Source organism: Spermophilus citellus (assembly GCF_964194105.1).
Source record: "Spermophilus citellus genome assembly, chromosome: 4".
In the NCBI taxonomy this organism is placed as follows: Eukaryota; Metazoa; Chordata; class Mammalia; order Rodentia; family Sciuridae; genus Spermophilus; species Spermophilus citellus.
This window is the reverse complement of record NC_138185.1, coordinates 70646165-70665996: the sequence shown is the minus strand read 5'-3', so window position 1 is coordinate 70665996 and position 19832 is coordinate 70646165. Positions and strand designations below refer to the sequence as shown.

Sequence of the window (19832 nt, the reverse complement as noted above, 5' to 3'; positions counted from 1 at the left end):
TTGGCATTCATTTAGAACCATTTTCTCTTTGGTATAAAAGCTCAGACCAGAAAAAGAGTATTTATGATGGCTCTGGCTCTTTCCTTCTTTGCTTCGGGGAATCATTGCTTCACCATGGTAAGGAGACTGTTATCTACAGAAAAGCCACTTCTTCTGTGCATGTATGTGGAGCCCTCAATTATAAATGCACCCAAATCACCTTCAACTCTAAAAACTAAGTGGACAATAAGCAGAATTTTCCCTTATCTCTCAGGAAAGACACTTTCTCTTTTTACAAAGTTTATACTATCACAAGAAGAGATAAAATAGAAAACTAATGTTAGAAACAACATGTCCATTAGCTTGTTGTGGCTGGGCCAGTCACTCCATCTCTGTATTTCTCAGTTTTTCCATAGAAACTTAAAAAAATAATACATGCTATTTGGGTTTGTACATGTTATTGCCACTATGTTAATGCAGAATGTAAAATTATTAGTTTTGGGGAGCTATAGCCTAATCAATAAATTCATCCATTTGATGGATTAATCATTTGAAAAGATGACTATATGGCAACTATAGGCAGGTGAGGTGTGGCTGGAGAAAGTGGATCACTAGGGATGTGCCCTTGGGGATTATATCTTGTTCCCCTGGGGTCTTCCTTCTCTCTCTCTTTTCCTGTCTTCCACAGTTGTTTTCCTCCAACATACCCTTCTGCCATGATGGTCTGCCTCACCTTGGGCCCAGACCCAAGCAGTTGGCCATCTATGGACTAAATCTCTGAAACTGTGAGCTCAAAATAAACTTTCCCTCCTCTGAGTTGTTTTTGTCAGGCATTTTGATCACAGTGTTTTCAAGATCATTAAAACATGTGCGTCACCGTCACTGAAGAAGAGAGCCCATGTAACATGTCCCCAGCTTTTGTCTAAAAGTAAAAGGCATTTTCCAGATTCACCCTACTTCAGAAGCTAAGGCAAATGCATATTCATTAACAGTATGGTATTTAGGCTACTGAATAAAGTGCTGTGTGATTAGCCGTCTTTCATGATCACACAGATTTTAAAGTAAAAAATGCACATGTGTAATTTCCAACTTTGAGCTGTAAATATTCACGAACAAAGTCTGTGCCTCACCTCCTCCACATGTCACTGTGCAGGGAAAGAAGTCAGTTTGTCTCCATTGATGGCTGATGGGCTGGTAAAAGAAGAACTGGACCACACTGTCTTTGGCCACAGTGTACCTGGTCTGGACAGAGAGAACTGTGATACACATTTGCATACAGTGAGTTGGTGTTGTCCATGCCTTTCAGACCCCAGAAGTGTCACAACACACTTTGATACATGAGGCGTGCAAGGATTTTAAGATATAATAGCATTTCAGTTAGACTTGTCATAAATGGAGGCCAAGGAAATTCTCAACAAATCACTTTGGAGTCATTTTTCCAGATCATTCCATGCCTGAAACTGGATTCACAAAAAATATATGTGGCCTTGCTTCTTTAATTTAAATTTTTCCTTTTTATGTTTTAGAACATTTGATTTTAATTTCCAAGATGACAGAGATTGAGACTTACTATGGGTTTGCTCACAACAAAGCACATGACTAGGATTCTTTTTTTGGTTGTTGTTCTTATTAATTATCCATGACAGTAGAATGGCTTTGACATATTATACATATAAGGAGTATAACTTCCCATTCTCCTGGTTGTGTATAATGTGGAATTACATTGGTTGTGTATTCATATATACATATAGAAAAGTAACATCCCTTTCATTCTACTATCTTACATGACTAGGATTCTTACATTTTACATAGTAACATCTTTAAGCAGTTTCTTCTGAAAAATCCTTCTAAAAGCACAACTGCAGAAACTCTGCTCACTGTAGTAGTGTCTGGTTAAAGGGAAGGGGCCAGGACAAGAGCAGACAGTTGTACACAAAAGTGAATTTACTCTCAGATGTTTTTCTCAAGCAGCACATTGTCTCCTTACTTTTTTCTTCTCTTCCCCACAGATCGAACAAATGCACAAACTGAGGGGAACTTCCAGGGTGGAGCATAAAGAGAAAAAAAGGAGGCGATTCCAATATGGCGGCGGGCACAGAGAGATCAAGTCTCTGACCTCTTCAGCTGTGCAGGCATAGGGAGTTGTAAACAACCTAAATCTGTTTGCTCAGGATCACTAGGCAATGCTGAGCTGACGTGGATCTGGGGCGATCAGTTTGGGCCTCTCAGAACACACACTGAGCCCGGATCGGCTGAATTCAAGCTCCCGTTTGCCTGCTTCCCGCAGACAAACAGCTGTGACTCAGCACTAATCCATCTGGCTGAAACAACTGGTCAGCCCTTCTCATCCTACAGAGGTAAATGCCTACCGAGCCTTCATAGGTAGTGAAGTGGCCACAGGTTTGAAACGGGGCTTGGGAGAGACAGTAAGGACCCACCCGGTGCATTGGTCACCCGGCAAAGGGAAACGAACTGTCGCCATTTGCAAGAGATACCACCATGGCAGAGAACAGACGTCATCAGACTGTGGTGGAGGAGATAACTTCATTGAAACCTGCGGCTACAGGTGTGTAATTCCCTAGCCTTCCCTCTCCACACATCGGGGAAACCTTAAGGGCCCCTCCCAGCTCTCCCGTGAGCACGATAGACAGCCCGAAGGAATCAGAGGTGGCGCGGGACCCGCGGCGTGGAACTACTGCTCCCACCACTGCTGACAGCTGAGGTCTCTTGCACCAGCTACCGGGGGCGAGGCTACCGGAGGGCAAGTAAAATTCGCTAAGGATTCTCAGCCCCAAGCTCTACAAACTTAGGGTCTGAGGGAATGGCAAACTAGAAGAGTGTGCCCAGTCGTTCATGAAAACAGGTCTCCCAGGAGCAGCAGACCTGGCATGTAGCCACTATTGTGGTGAGCGGCACCCATGAGAGGGGCCTGGCTAGAGGAAAAGTGGGAAGTGACTAGACACAAGAGGAGGCCCTAGGCACTCAGGATTGGAGACTTGCCCAGTCTGGGAGGAGCTGCTACACAGTGATTGGTTCCCGCGTATTGACAGGAGAAACTTGGCTGGTGGGCACAGCGCCACCTACTGGAAGAGAAGTTAATCAAACTCTAAGACTGCATTTATTAGTTTTTGTTTTTTTTCCTTTTTTTTCTTTTTTTCTTTTCTCTTTTTTTTTTTTTGATTTAGGTTTTTTCCTTCATTTTCATTTTTCTTTCTTGTTGTTTTTTTAAATTTTTTTTACAATTTTTTTTAAAATTTTTTTTCTTCTAATTTTAATTTTAATTTTTTTTATTATTTTTTTTAATTTTTTTTTTATTACCTATTTTTTTCTTCTTTTCTCTTTTCATTTCTTTTCAATTACCTTATCCCACCCTTCCTTGAATTCTACCTGCTTACTCTCATTCTCTTTAGTGACTTCTTCCCTTCCCTTCTAATACCTTTCCTCCCAAGCATCTAATAAATTTATAGGAGTAAACAGTAACTCATCAGTCAAACAGAACAAGAAGTACCATGAGCAGCTTCAAAAAGCAAGGAAGAAAAGGAGTACAAACAATGCAGGACAGCCTACATATTCAGGAGGACCTAGAGTCATCAGAAAAATGGTCATATAAAGAACTCAAGGAACACCTTAGACAGATGGAATGGAACCTTAAAGAGGATACGAGACAGCAAATTCAAGCAGCGAAAGAACACATTGAGAATGAATTACATAAACAAATAAAAGAAGAAGTTAAGCATCTTTATCAGGAGATAGAGATTATAAAAAATAATCAAACAATAATTCTAGAAATGAAGGAAACGATAAACCAAATTAAAAACTCAATTGAGAGTATCACTAACAGAGTGGAGCAAGTAGAAGCCAGAACGTCAGATAATGAAGACAAAATATATCATCTTGAAAAGAGTCTAGCCAACTCAGAAAGGCTGGTAAAAAATCATGAGAAAAACATCCAAGAGTTATGGGATAACATAAAAAAACCAAACTTACGAGTCATCGGGATAGAAGAAGGTACAGAGATTCAAACCAAGGGAATGAGTAACCTGCTGAATGAAATAATTACAGAAAACTTTCCAGAAATAAAAAAGGAAACAGATATACAAATTGAAGATGCATACAGGACACCGAGCATACAAAATCGCAGTAGACCAACGCCAAGACACATTGTTATGAAGATATCCAATATATAGAACAAAGAGAAAATATTAAAAGCTACAAGAGAAAGGAGACAGATTACATTCAGGGGTAAACCAATAAGGTTAACAACGGATTTTTCATCACAGACACTGAAAGCAAGAAGGTCATGGAACAATGTATTTCAAACACTGAAAGACAATGGATGCCAACCAAGAATTCTGTATCCAGCAAAATTAAGCTTCAGGTATGACAACGAAATAAAAATCTTTCATGATAAACAAAAGTTAAAAGAATTTGCAGCCAGAAAACCAGCATTGCAAAGCATTTTGAGCAAAACACTACACGAGGAAGAAATGAAAAACAATAACCAAAACCATCAGTAGGAAGTGCCTCGGTAAAGACAGAGGGTGATGGGAAGGATAATCATGGAGAAACAAACTAAATTTTTTAAAAAAAGGATAAATAATCAAACATGGATGGAAGTACAAACCATATATCAATAGTAACTCTGAATGTTAATGGCTTAAACTCTCCAATAAAGCGACATAGGCTGGTATCATGGATTAAAAAAACAAATCCAACAATATGCTTCCTCCAGGAGACACATCTAATTGGAAAAGACATACACAGGCTGAAGGTGAAAGGATGGGAAAAAAAAATACCATGCACACGGTCCTCGTAAGCAAGCAGGGGTGGCCATCCTCATATCGAATAAAATCGACTTCAAGACTAAGTTAATCAAAAGGGATAAAGAAGGACATTATATATTGTTAAAAGGAACCATTCACCAACAAGACATAACAATTATCAATATTTATGCACCAAATAATGGTGCTGCGACATTCATAAAACAAATTCTCCTCAAGTTCGAGAATCAAATAGACCACAACACAATAATTATGGGTGACTTCAACACACCTCTCTCACCATTGGACAGATCCTCCAAACAAAAGTTGAATAAAGAAACTATAGAACTCAATATCACAATCAATAACCTAGACTTAACTGACATATACAGAATATATCAACCATCATCAAATGGATATACTTTTTTCTCAGCAGCACATGGATCCTTCTCAAAAATAGACCATATATTATGCCATAGGGCAACCCTCAGTAAATATAAAGGGGCGGAGATAATGCCTTGCATTTTATCTGATCATAATGGAATGAGACTGGAAATCAATGATAAAAGAAGGAAGGAAAAATCCTACATCACATGGAAAATGAACAATATGTTACTGAATGATCAATGGGTTACAGAAGACATAAAGGAGGAAATCAAAAAAATTCTTAGAGATAAATGAAAATACAGACACAACATATCGGAATCTATGGGACACAACGAAAGCAGTTTTAAGAGGAAAATTCATCACCTGGTGGTCATTCCTCAAAAAAAGAAAAAACCAACAAATAAATGAGCTCACACTTCATCTCAAAGCCCTAGAAAAGGAAGAGCAAAACAACAGCAAATGTAGCAGAAGGCAAGAAATAATTAAAATCAGAGCGGAAATCAAGGAAATTGAAACAAAAGAAACTATTGAAAAAATTAACAAAACTAAAAGTTGGTTCTTCGAAAAAATAAATAAGATTGACAGACCTTTAGCCATGCTAACAAAGAGAAGAAGAGCGAGAACTCAAATTACTTTCATACGGGATAAAAAAGGCAATATAACAACAGACACTTCACAAATACAGAAGACAATTAGAAATTATTTTGAAAACCTATATTCCAATAAAATAGAAGATAGTGAAGACATCGATAAATTTCTTAAGTCATATGATTTGCCCAGACTGAGTCAGGAGGATACACACAATTTGAACAGACCAATATCAATGGATGAAATTGAAGAAGCCATTAAAAGACTACCAACCAAGAAAAGCCCAGGACCGGATGGGTATACAGCGGAGTTTTACAAAACCTTTAAAGAAGAATTAATACCAATACTTTTCAAGTTATTTCAGGAAATAGAAAAAGAGGGAGCGCTTCCAAATTCATTCTATGAGGCCAACATCACCCTGATTCCGAAACCAGACAAAGACACCTCAAAGAAAGAAAACTACAGACCAATATCTCTAATGAACCTGCAAAAATCCTCAATAAAATTCTGGTGAATCGAATACAAAAACACATCAAAAAAATTGTGCACCATGATCAAGTAGGATTCATCCCTGGGATGCAAGGATGGTTCAATATACGAAAATCAATAAATGTTATTCACCACATCAATAGACTTAAAGATAAGAACCATATGATCATCTTGATAGACGCAGAGAAAACATTCGACAAAGTACAGCATCCCTTTATGTTCAAAACATTAGAAAAACTAGGGATAACAGGAACTTACCTTGACATTGTAAAAGCTATCTATGCTAAGCCTCAGGCTAGCATCATTCTGAATAGACAAAAGTTAAAGGCATTCCCTCTAAAATCTGGAACAAGACAGGGATGCCCTCTATCACCACTTCTATTCAATATAGTTCTCAAAACTCTGGCCAGAGCAATTAGACAGACGAAAGAAATTAAAGGCATAAAAATAGGAAAAGAAGAACTTAAATTATCACTATTTGCAGATGACATGATTCTATACCTAGCAGACCCAAAAGGGTCTACAAAGAAACTACTAGAACTAATAAATGAATTCAGCAAAGTGGCAGGATATAAAATCAACACGCATAAATCAAAGGCATTTCTGTATATCAGCGACAAAACTTCTGAAACAGAAATGAGGAAAAACACTCCATTCACAATATCCTCAAAAAAAAAAAAATACTTGGGAATCAACCTAACAAAAGAGGTGAAAGATTTATACAATGAAAATTACAGAACCCTAAAGAGAGAAGTAGAAGAAGATCTTAGAAGATGGAAAAATATACCCTGTTCATGGATAGGAAGAACTAACATCATCAAAATGGCGATATTACCAAAAGTTCTCTATAGGTTTAATGCAATGCCAATCAAAATCCCAACAGCATTTCTTGTAGAAATAGATAAAGCAATCATGAAATTCATATGGAAAAATAAAAGACCCAGAATATCAAAAGCAATTCTAAACAGGAAGTGTGAATCAGGCGGTATAACGATACCAGATTTCAAAGTATATTACAGAGCAATAGTGACAAAAACAGCATGGTACTGGTACCAAAACAGGCGGGTGGACCAATGGTATAGAATAGAGGACACAGAGACTAATCCACAAAGTTACAACTATCTTATATTTGATAAAGGGGCTAAAAGCATGCAATGGAGGAAAGATAGCATCTTCAACAAATGGTGTTGGGAAAACTGGAAATCCATATGCAACAAAATGAAACTGAATCCCTTTCTCTCGCCATGCACAAAATTTAACTCAAAATGGATCAAGGAGCTTGATATCAAATCAGAGACTCTGCGTCTGATAGAAGAAAAAGTTGGCTCCAATCTACATATTGTGTGGTCAGGCTCCAAATTCCTTAATAGGACACCCATAGCACAAGAGTTAATAACAAGAATCAACAAATGGGACTTACTTAACTAAAAAGTTTTTTCTCAGCAAGAGAAACAAAAGAGAGGTAAATAGGGAGCCTACATCCTGGGAACAAATTTTTACTCCTCACACTTCAGATAGAGCCCTAATATCCAGAGTATACAAAGAACTCAAAAAATTAGACAATAAGATAACAAATAACCCAATCAACAAATGGGCCAAGGACCTGAACAGACACTTCTCAGAGGAGGATATACAATCAATCAACAAGTACATGAAAAAATGCTCACCATCTCTAGCAGTCAGAGAAATGCAAATCAAAACCACCCTAAGATACCATCTCCTTCCAGTAAGATTGGGAGCCACTATGAAGTCAAACAACAACAAGTGCTGGCGAGGATGTGGAGAAAAGGGTACACTTGTTCATTGCTGGTGGGACTGCAAATTGGTGCGGCCAATTTGGAAAGCAGTTTGGAGATTCCTGGGAAAGATGGGAATGGAACCACCATTTGACCCTGCTATTGCCCTTCTCGGACTATTCCCTGAAGATCTTAAAAGAGCATGCTACAGGGATACTGTCACATCGATGTTCATAGCAGCACAATTCACAATAGCAAGACTGTGGAACCAACCCAGATGCCCTTCAATAGATGAATGGATAAAAAAAATGTGGCATCTATACACAATGGAGTACTATGCAGCAATAAAAAATGACAAAATCATAGAATTTGCAGGGAAATGGATGGCACTAGAGCAGATTATGCTTAGTGAAGCTAGCCAATCCCTAAAAAACAAATACCAAATGTCTTCTTTGATATAATGAGAGCAACTATGAACAGAGCAGGGAGGAAGAGCAGGAAGAAAAGATTAACATTAAACAGAGACATGAGATGGGAGGGAAAGGGAGAGAAAAGGGAAATTGCATGGAAATTAAGGGAGACCCTCATTGCTATACAAAATTACATGTAAGAGGTTGTGAGGGGAATGGGAAAATAAACAAGGAGAGAAATGAATTACAGTAGATGGGGTAGAGAGAGAAGATGGGAGGGGATGGGAGGGGGGATACTAGGGGATAGGAAAGGTAGCAGAATACAACAGTTACTAGTAGGGCATTATGTAAAATTGTGGATGTGTAACTGACGTGATTCTGCAATCTGCATTTGGGGTAAAATTAGGGGTTCATAACCCACTTCAATCTAATGTATGAAATATGATATGTCAAGAGCTTTGTAATGTTGTGAACAACCAATAAAAAAGAATAAAATAAAAAAATTTTAAAAAGAGAAAAAAAGGAGGAAAACAATCAAGCTCATAGGAGACAGGTCCAGAAAAGTCCACACATACAGGGAGTTCAAGATCACACACTTGAAAATTGCAGAGAAGAGATTCTATGTGTTGTCACCACAGAAAAAGAGTGTGTGAGATAATATATATGCTAATTAGCTCTAATCATTCCACAATGTACACATCTTTCAAAACATGTTGTACACCATAACTACATACAACTTTTATCAATTAGGAAACATTTCAGAATATCAACATATTAGAAAAATCTGAAAATGAAATTGGTTAGAAAAACCAAGAAATTAAATTTTAATGGGAAAATATAGCAATAAATATAATTTAGGGCTGAGACTGTAAAATAATTTAGGGCTGGGCACTCAGTGATAAAGCTCCTGCCTTGCATGTCTGGGGCACTGGGTTCAATCCTCAGCACCAGATAAAAATAAATAAACAAACATATTGTGTCCATCCACAACTAAAAAAAATTTTAAAAAGAATAATTTAAAAAGAACGTTCCATGACATGAAAAAATATTCATACTATAGTTAGTGTAAAAATTAGTTCAGAAAAAAAGAAAAATTTTAAAGAAAAATTTAAAAAGATTATAAAAAACACTAAAGTTTTAATCTCTTTTTTAAAAAGATGGAGATAATAAAATAACATAGAGGCAATATTTTGTTATAAAGTTGCTAAGACTTTCCTAGACCTTAAAAGAAGATAATGCTCTTTATTTTCAGAATTCTTATTGCATTCTAAACATACATTTAGAAAATAAAAGAAGGATAAAGAAAAAAACCTTAAAATTATCAAAAAGAAGAAAAATGATTACCTAAAAAGGAAGTATTAGATTTCTCACAAGCAATTCTGGAGGCAAGATAAGAAAATCATATTTTCAAAGTGATGAGGGACAAGAGTTTTGGATCTAGCATTCTATAATCAAATTATTAATCAATAGTCAATTATCCATCTATAATCAAAATTTCAATAATTAATAAGTGCAATAAAGATGTTTTCAGACATAAAATGACTCTGAAACTTTACCAATCAGAGACACTAGAAATAGAAAGGAATACTACAAGGGATGTAATGAATAAGAACTAAGACAAATACAGAAGAAATTTGTTAGATACAAGAAGCAACAGTGTGAAATAAAACAGTAAAGCTTATAGGTAAATCTAAATAAAGTTTGATTGAAAAAAATAAATTTGATATATTAATTGTAAAATAGCATAAAAGTTCCAGACTTGATATGTGTGAGGAAGAAGGGAAGGTCAGGGTTGCAGTAATAGGATGGCTAAAGCAGAGGGTTACAGAGACAGAAACACACAAAGGTGTTTTGCTGCTGACTGTTGCAGAATGGCTTGTTTCTGATGAATTCTCCTGTAGAGAATAAGTAAAAATACTGCATAGAATATTTTCAAAAGTATTTTAAGGCATTAGGGAACTACCATGCTAGTGAAGATATGCAGGGTTAAGATCCCAGACATGAAAAAAAGCCCATAAACGTGAGCACATTTGGCACTAGGTTTGGCACCACCTTTCAACATGAGGCATTTTCTAGTTTGCAAGTGGTGACTGAGAGGCTGAGAAACTGTGCAGACCTGTCATCAGATTAATGGATCTGGGGAGGCAAAAACTGGAGCCCATGACCTGCCAAGGTGAGGGGAATAAGTAAATACCCCAGGCTCACAGCTGGGATCCAAGAAGGCTCTGTTGTAGGAATAAAAGCAAACTGGATAGCCTCAGAAATTTAGCAAGACCCTGTCTCAAAATAAAAATTAAAAAGGGATGGAGATGCAGCTAAGTGGTAAAGTACCCCTGGGTTTAATGCCCAGTACAAAAAAAAAAAAGAAAAAGAAACTGAATATAGACCAACTTTGAAAGGGAATGAAGCCCAGGTTCAAATTATTTCAATTCCTTGTTAGATGAAGGCGATTGGCTCCTAACCTAGCTGTCTTCTAGAAGCAAAAATAGTCCAGACACAAACTGTATCTATAATCTTTCATCTAAAATATGCAACACAGACTTTAAAAATAACAAGGCATACAAAAATAAAGTTTAAAACTGAGAAAAGAATATGGAGAAAAGAAGTTAAAATTACAGGAAATCTAGATATTGGCAGTAAATAACAGAAACTTAAAACTTAAGTATGGCACTATTACCCCCTCCCCACCTAAGCCTTGGCTTCACATCTTTGTTTCTTTGCTGGAGAACCCTAGCAATATCTCATGCTACTCCCATGGTCATAAAACATCAGTGTTGGAACATAGCTTTTACCTTGGGCTCTGTTTGAGAGAATCTGAACTAAGATGCTCTGATTAAAATATTCAATAAATTAAATAAGATGGATCATTTCACAGAAACAGAATGAAAAGTACAATAATCTAAATAAATATCTCAAAGGATGGATTTAATAGATTAGACCAGAGTTTGTCAAATAGTTTCTTAAAGAGACAGACAGTAATCATTTTAGGTCTTCAGGTTATATGGTGGCTTCTGTTACAACTTATCAGCTCTGCTGATGTAGTGCAAAAGTAGCCATAGACAACATGTAAACAAATGGGGGTGGCTGTCTTCTAATAAAACTTTATTTACAAAATCAAGTAGATAGCTTGCTACTCATATTCCACTGACCCTTGGATTAGACACACAGGAGAAGAGAATTGTAAGGGAACATATATGAAGAAAGCAGAAATTATACATAAAGATGAAAATATAATTGCAGTCCTAGAAACAGAAGAAAAAGCTTGGGACAGAAGCTAATCTTCCAAAAGTGATGGCAGATATTTAGCCATGGATTTATGTGACACATGGACCTCAAACTGAAGAAACCCACTAATTACACCATAGTCAAATTGATGAAAACAACAGCAAAAAAAAAAAAAAAAAAAAAAAAAACAGAAACCACTTAAACTCAGACAAAGAAAAAAGACACATTACCTTCTAAGGAACAAAAATTAGACTGATAGCTGACTTCTCAACAGAATAAATGAAAGCCAGAAGACAATGAAGAGATATCTTCAAAGCGCTGAAAGAAAATAGTTTCATAATGATAAAAGGTTCAAATCACTAGGAAGATGAAATGATTCTAAAGTTGAATGTACCTAAAAATCTAGCCTCAATATAATAATGCAAAAGTTGCATGAATTAAAATAAAATTAGGTAAAATGTACATGGTGTTGGTGTTATTATGAAATAAAGATATTTTATCTTACAGATAAAAATCTGTAAGCCTACAATTTTATTTTATTTTTTAACTTTATTTTATTTATTTTTATGTGGTGCTGAGGATAGAACCCAGGGCCTCACGTGCTAGGCAAGTGCTCTACCATTGAACCACAACCCCAGCCCAAGCCTAAAATTTTAAATAGAACAATTAATAAACATGGCCTAACTGATATATGTAGAACCCTATATTCAACAATGGAGGACTACACATCATAATCATCCAAAATTCACTATTCTGAGCCAAAATAAAGTTTTAACAAATTTTAGAAGATTTAAATAATATGAGTATGTTCTTTCACTAACAATAGAATTAAGCTACAAAATAAAATTATTAGGAAATACCCACATGCTTGGATGTTATATTCTAAATAACTCATAAGATAAGGAATATATTACTAAGAAATTTATAATATAACTGAATAATTGATAAAATATTTTATACAAACGTGAAAATAAATATAAAGTATATACTCTGATTTCAGAGAAATTTATAGATTTAAGGGGTACATGTTATAAGAAAAAAGGATTAAAAATGTAAATATTTATCTCAAGAAGTAAGAAAAATAACTATATTTAATCTACATAAAGTAGAAGAATAGAAATAATAAAGACAAGAACAGACATTTATTATATAGAAAGAAAACCACATAAGAGAGCTACAAAAGAAAAAGTTGTTACTATCAAAAGTGTAATAAAATTGATAACCCTCCAACATGACTACTCCAGGAACAGAGAGAATAAGAACAAATAACTGATATCAGGAATAAGTAAAAGGACTCACTATAAATTCTCTGAGATAAGAGGATACTAAGAAAAAAATTACTTAGGCTAATAACTTATAAAATGTTGGAATAGACAATCTCCTTGAAATAATACTGACTTAGAAGAAATTTTAAAATCTGAAAGTTCTGTGTTTTGAAAGCACTGGATATATTAATCTAAATATTTCCTGGTTAACATTTCCAAACATTTAAAGAAAAAATAACACCAATATTATACAAACTATTACAGAGAATAAGGAAGGAATACTTTTCTACTAGTTTTATAAAACCAGTATATATAAAATTAATACCAAGACCTTAAAAAAGTAAGAAAACAAACACCCTGAATATAGTACTAAAAATCCTCCAAATACAAAAAACTTTAAATAAAATAATTTAAAATCACATCTAGTGATGTATAAAAGAAGGTTTATTTTTATTACTAATAGACTAATAAATACTAATGATGAATTGTAGTAGAAAAGAGTGGATTTATAACAAGCAGTATAGTTGGTTAGCATTTGAAAAGTCACTATGCATTATAGAAAAATGGAAAAAAAGAGAAAATCATATGATCATCTTAAAAGATATGGAAACAGCATATGACACAATTCCATACTTGTATATTAGAATAAAGCCAATTTCTTTTTTTTTTTTAAGATGGGAAGCCTTTTTTTTAAATGCCTTTATTTTTATTTATTTATTTTTATGTGATGCTGAGTATTGAACCCAGTGTCTCACACATGCTAGGCAAGTGCTATTACCACTGAGCTCCAACCCCAGCCCCACAAATTTATTTCATCAAGTAAAATATCTACAAAAACTGCTACAGCAAACATCATATATAATGTGAATTTTAGAGAACGTTGCTTCTGAAATGAGAAGCATGATGAGGATACTTGCTGTCACCACTTCTTTTTTTAGAATATTTTTTTAGTAGTTGGACACAATACCTTTATTTTATTTATTTTTATGTAGTGTTGAGGATTGAACCCAGTGTCTCGCACCTGCTAGGCAAGTGCTCTACCACTGAGCCACAACCCCAGCCCCTGCTGTCACCACTTCTAATTCAAAATTGTATCAGATGTTTTAAATAGTACAATAAAGGAAGAAAAAGAAATAAAACATATAATGAGGGGCTGGGATTGTGGCTCAGCGGTAGAGCACTCGCCAAGCACCGGTGGGACCCAGGTTCAATCCTCAGCACCACATAAAAAAAAAGGCATTGTGTTGTGTCCACCTATACCTAAAAAAATAGATATTTAAAAAAATATATAATGACTAAAAAAGTAAAAAACAAAACTCTAATTACTTGCTGAGGTCACATATACATGTATATAATTCAAAAGAATCCACAAACTAATAGTAATAATAATATAGTAAGAATACAATATCAATATAAAAATATTAGACATTTATCCTCCCCCCAAAAATACACAGAAAATGGAAAAAAAGTATTTCATTTATAACATCAAAATAACAAACACCTAGGAATAAATTTAATAAAAATATGTAAGACATATCCATTGAAAATTATAAGCATTATTGAGAGAAATTTAAAAATAATCCTTAAAAATATATGAATATACCATATTTATGGATTGAAAGAGTTGATTTTGGAAATGTATCCGTTTTCTCCAAACTGACCTGTGGATTTAATGTAATCTCAATCAAAATCCAACAGAATTTTATAAATTTTATAAACTGATAAGCTGATTTCAATTTGATATGATAATGCAGAGTCAAGAAGAGCAAAGATAACCTCAAGAACAAAGCTGAAGAATTTATACCACCAGACATTAAGAGTGCTTTAATGTTATCATAGATAAACCACAATACTATTGGGACAAAAGACAAATAGATTCATGAAACAAAGCAGAGTCCATAAATATATCCACACATTCTAGTTGCTAGATTTAAGACAAACAGGGATAGGACCAACCTGATGTCTGTGTGTTAACTAAATAGACACATGGGGAAAAAACCAAAACACTGATTCTACTTCACAGCATACACAAAAATTAATTCAAGGTGGATTACAACCCTGAAAGTGAAAAGTAAAACATTTAAACTTCCAGAAGCAAACAAAGATGAGTATCTTCATTACTCTGAATAAAGTAAAGATTTCTTAATCAGGATACAAATAGCATTAAACATAATATTAAAGATGATGCATAATATTACATATTGACACACAGCACCACAATAAAATTAAGAACTTTGGTATGGAGAAACTGATGGTCCTAAATGAAGAAAAAAAATAAAGACTAAATTAATTAGGAATTCCACTCCAGAAGCTAAAGCTACATCATTAAAATAACACATGTAAAGGGAAATAAAAATACAATATTTTTAATTCTAAAAAAATAATCAACATAACTAAAATAAAATACTTAGACCTGAGAGACAGTTTTTGTATGGTTTGAACAAAACAAAAATTAGACAAGGAACCAATAAATAAGTTTAAGAATGAAAGAGCACAGTTCTAGGAACAGTAGAAATGTTATCTGACGATAAGGGAATATTATCATTATATTTTTAAAAATTGTGTAAGATGAAATAAGTTGGACACTTCTTTAGAAAACTGTAAATTTGAGCGGCCCGCCAGCATGGTAGACACATCACCCCAATTGGAGGAGGAGCACAGCCGCCGCCTGTGCCTACAAGGTAGGCAGACCTGCAACCTGCAGAATAGGCCCAGCGGCCCGCCAGCGTGGTAGACAGATCACCCCAATTGGAGGAGGGGCCCAGCCGTTGCCCGCAAGGTAGGCAGACCTGCAACCTGGAGAACAGGCCCAGCGGCCCACCAGCGTGATAGACAGATCACCCCAATTGGAGGAGGAGCACAGCCGCCGCCCGCGCCTGCAAGGGAGACTTTGCAACTATACAAGAGCAATATAAATATATAGGGGGAAAATTCAATAACACAACAGTTTCACCAAGCAGAAAGAAACGCGAGCAGTATGAAATGACAAGGAAAGAAAGGACCACAAGCAAAGCAGATCAACTAAACTTTAGAAGAGGTAATAGCTGCAGCAGATGGAATGTAAGATAAAGAATTCAGGATATACATGCTTCAGATGATCTGGAGTCTCAAGGAAGACATTAGACAGCAAAATCAGACAATGAAAGATCACTTCGACAATGAATTACATAAACAAATCCAAGACAAAAGATCAACTATACAGGGAGATAGAGGTTATAAAAAACAAAAAAACAGAAATCCTAGAAATGCAGGAAGCAATAAACCAACTTAAAAACTCAATTGAGAATACTACCAGCAGAGTAGAACACTTAGAAGATAGAACATCAGACAATGAAGACAAAGTATTTAAACTTGAAAAGAACATAGACAGCTCAGCGAGACTGTTAAGAAACCATGAGCAGACACCCAAGAAATATGGGATAATATAAAGAGACAAAACTTAAGAGTCATTGGGATACAGGACGGTATAGAGGTCCAAACCAAAGGAATGAGCAATCTGTTCAATGAAATAATACGAGAAAACTTCCCAGACTTGAAGAATGAGACAGAATCCCAAATCCTAGAAGCCTACAGGACGCTGAATGTGCAAAATCATAAGAGATCCACACCTAGACACATTATAATGAAGATGCCCAACATACAGAATAAGGAGAGAATTTTAAAAGCTACAAGAGAAAGGAAACAGATTACATTTAGGGGTAAACCAATCAGGAAAACAGCTGATGTTTCAACACAGACTCTGAAAGCTAGAAGATCCTGGAATAACATATTTCAAACACTGAAAGAAAATGGGTTCCAACCAAGAATTGTGTATCCAGCGAAATTAAGCTTCAGGATGGAAGATGAAATTAAAAACTTCCATGATAAACAAAAGTTAAAAGAATTTGCAGCTAGAAAACCATCTCTTCAAAACATCCTCGGCAAAACATTACAGGAAGAGGAAATGGAAAATAACAATGAAAACCAACAGTGGGAGGTAGTACAGTAAAGGGAAAAAATAATCAAAGAGGAAAAACAAACCATGTTTAGTAACATAAATAAACAAATATGGCTGGAAGAACAATCCATATCTCAATAATAACCCTAAATGTTAATGGCTTAAACTCACCAATTAAGAGACACAGGCTAGTAGAATGGATCACAAAACAAGACCCAACAATATGCTGCCTACAGGAGACGCATTTGATAGGAAAAGACATACATAGACTGAAGGTGAAAGGCTGGGAAAAATCATATCACTCATATGGACTTCGGAAAGAAGCAGGAGTGTCCATACTCATATCAAATAAAATAGATTTCAAGCCAAATTAATCAAAAGTGATAAAGAGGAACACTACATACTGCTCAAGGGAACCATACACCAACAAGACATAACAATCATAAATATATATGCTCCAAACAATGGTGCAGCTATGTTCATCAAACAAACTCTTCTCAAGTTCAAGAAACAAATAGACCACCATACAATAATTATGGGAGACTTCAACACAGCTCTCTCACCACGGGACAGATCTTCCAAACAAAAGTTGAATAAAGAAACTACAGAACTCAATAATACAATTAATAACCTAGACTTAATTGACATATATAGAATATACCACCCAACATCAAGCAGTTTACACTTTTTTCTCAGCAGCACATGGATCCTTCTCAAAAACAGATCATATATTATGTCACAGGGCAACTCTTAGATATTATAAAGGAGTAGAGATAATACCATGCATCTTATCTGATCATAATGGAATGAAACTGGAAATCAATGATAAAAGAAGGAAGAAAAATCATGCATCACTTGGAGAATGAACAATAGATTACTGAATGATCAATGGGTTATAGAAGACATCAAGGAGGAAATTAAAAAATTCTTAGAGATAAATGAAAACACAGACACAACATATCGGAATCTATGGGACACATTGAAAGCAGTTCTAAGAGGAAAATTCATTTCTGGGAGTTCATTCCTTAAAAAAAGAAAAAACCAACAAATAAATGATCTCACACTTCATCTCAAAATCCTAGAAAGAGAAGAGCAAAACAATAGCAAAAGAAGTAGAAGGCAAGAAATAATTAAAATCAGAGCTGAAATTAATGAAATCGAAACAAAAGAAACAATTGAAAAAAATTGACAAAACTAAAAGTTGGTTCTTTGAAAAAATAAATAAGATCGACAGACACTTAGCCATGCTAACGAAGAGAAGAAGAGAGAGAACTCAAATTACTAGCATACGGGATGAAAAAGGCAATATCACAACAGACACTTCAGAAATACACAAGATAATTAGAAATTATCTTGAATCCTTATATTCCAATAAAATAGAAGATAGTGAAGGCATCGATAAATTTCTTAAGTAATATGATCTCCCCAGATTGAGTCAGGAGGATATAGACAACCTAAACAGACCAATATAAATTGAGGAAATAGAAGAAGCCATCAAAAGACTACCAACTAAGAAAAGCCCAGGACCGGATGGGTATACAGCAGAGTTTCACAAAACCTTTAAAGAAGAACTAATACCAATACTTTTCAAGTTATTTCAGGAAATAGAAAAAGAGGGAGAACTTCCAAATTCATTCTACGAGGCCAACATCACCCTGATTCCTAAACCAGACAAAGACACTTCAAAGAAAGAAAACTACAGACCAATATCTCTAATGAACCTAGATGCAAAAATCCTCAATAAAATTCTGGCGAATTGGATACAAAACATATCAAAAAAATTGTGCACCATGATCAAGTAGGATTCATCCCTGGGATGCAAGGCTGGTTCAATATACAGAAATCAATAAATGTTATTCACCACATCAATAGACTTAAATATAAGAACCATATGATCATCTCAATAGATGCAGAAAAAACATTCAACAAAGTACAGCATCCCTTTATGTTCAAAACTCTAGCAAAACTAGGGATAACAGGAACATACCTCAATATTGTAAAAGCTATCTATGCTAAGCCTCAGGCTAGCATCATTCTGAATGGAGAAAAATTGAAGGCATCCCCTCTAAAATCTGGAACAAGACAGGGATGCCCTCTCTCACCACTTCTGTTCAACATAGTTCTCGAAACACTGGCCAGAGCAATTAGACAGACGAAAGAAATTAAAGGCATAAAAATAGGAAAAGAAGAACTTAAATTATCACTATTTGTGGAAGACATGATTCTATACCTAGCAGACCCAAAAGGGTCTACAAAGAAACTATTAGAGCTAATAAATGAATTCAGCAAAGTGGCAGGATATAAAATCAACACGCATAAATCAAAGGCATTTCTGTATATCAGCGACAAAACTTCTGAAACAGAAATGAGGAAAAACACTCCATTCACAATATCCTCAAAAAAAAAAAAATACTTGGGAATCAACCTAACAAAAGAGGTGAAAGACTTATACAATGAAAACTACAGAACCCTAAAGAGAGAAATAGAAGAAGATATTAGAAGATTGAAAAATATACCCTGTTCATGGATAGGCAGAACTAACATCATCAAAATGGCGATATTACCAAAAGTTCTCTACAGGTTTAATGCAATGCCAATCAAATCCCAACAGCATTTCTTGTAGCAATAGATAAAGCAATCATGAAATTCATATGGAAAAATAAAAGACCCAGAATAGCAAAAACAACTCTAAGCAGGAAGTGTGAATCAGGTGGTATAGGGATACCAGACTTCAAACTATACTACAGAGCAATAGTAACAAAAACAGCATGGTACTGGTACCAAAACAGGTGGGTGGACCAATGGTACAGAATAGAGGACACAGAAACCAATCCAGAAAACTACAACTATCTTATATTTGATAAAGGGGCTAAAAGCATGCAATGGAGGAAGGATAGCATCTTCAACAAATGGTGCTGGGAAAACTGGAAATCCATATGCAACAAAATGAAACTGAATCCCTTTCTCTCGCGATGCACAAAAGTTAACTCAAAATGGATCAAGGAGCTTGATATCAAATCAGAGACACAGCGTCTGATAGAAGAAAAAGTTGGTTA

The 19832-nt window shown here is 35.2% G+C and overlaps 1 protein-coding gene across 1 annotated transcript in view; it reads right to left on the bottom strand.

The window, feature by feature from the left end:
- The window catches only part of ADAMTSL3 (ADAMTS like 3), a 519919-nt gene that overhangs the window by 147713 nt on the left and 352374 nt on the right, over positions 1-19832 (bottom strand). Inside the window, exon 17 of the mRNA XM_081292846.1 lies at positions 1110-1221. Within this exon, the coding sequence (XP_081148972.1) occupies positions 1110-1221 (112 nt within the window). The remainder of the gene's footprint in view (positions 1-1109; positions 1222-19832) is intronic.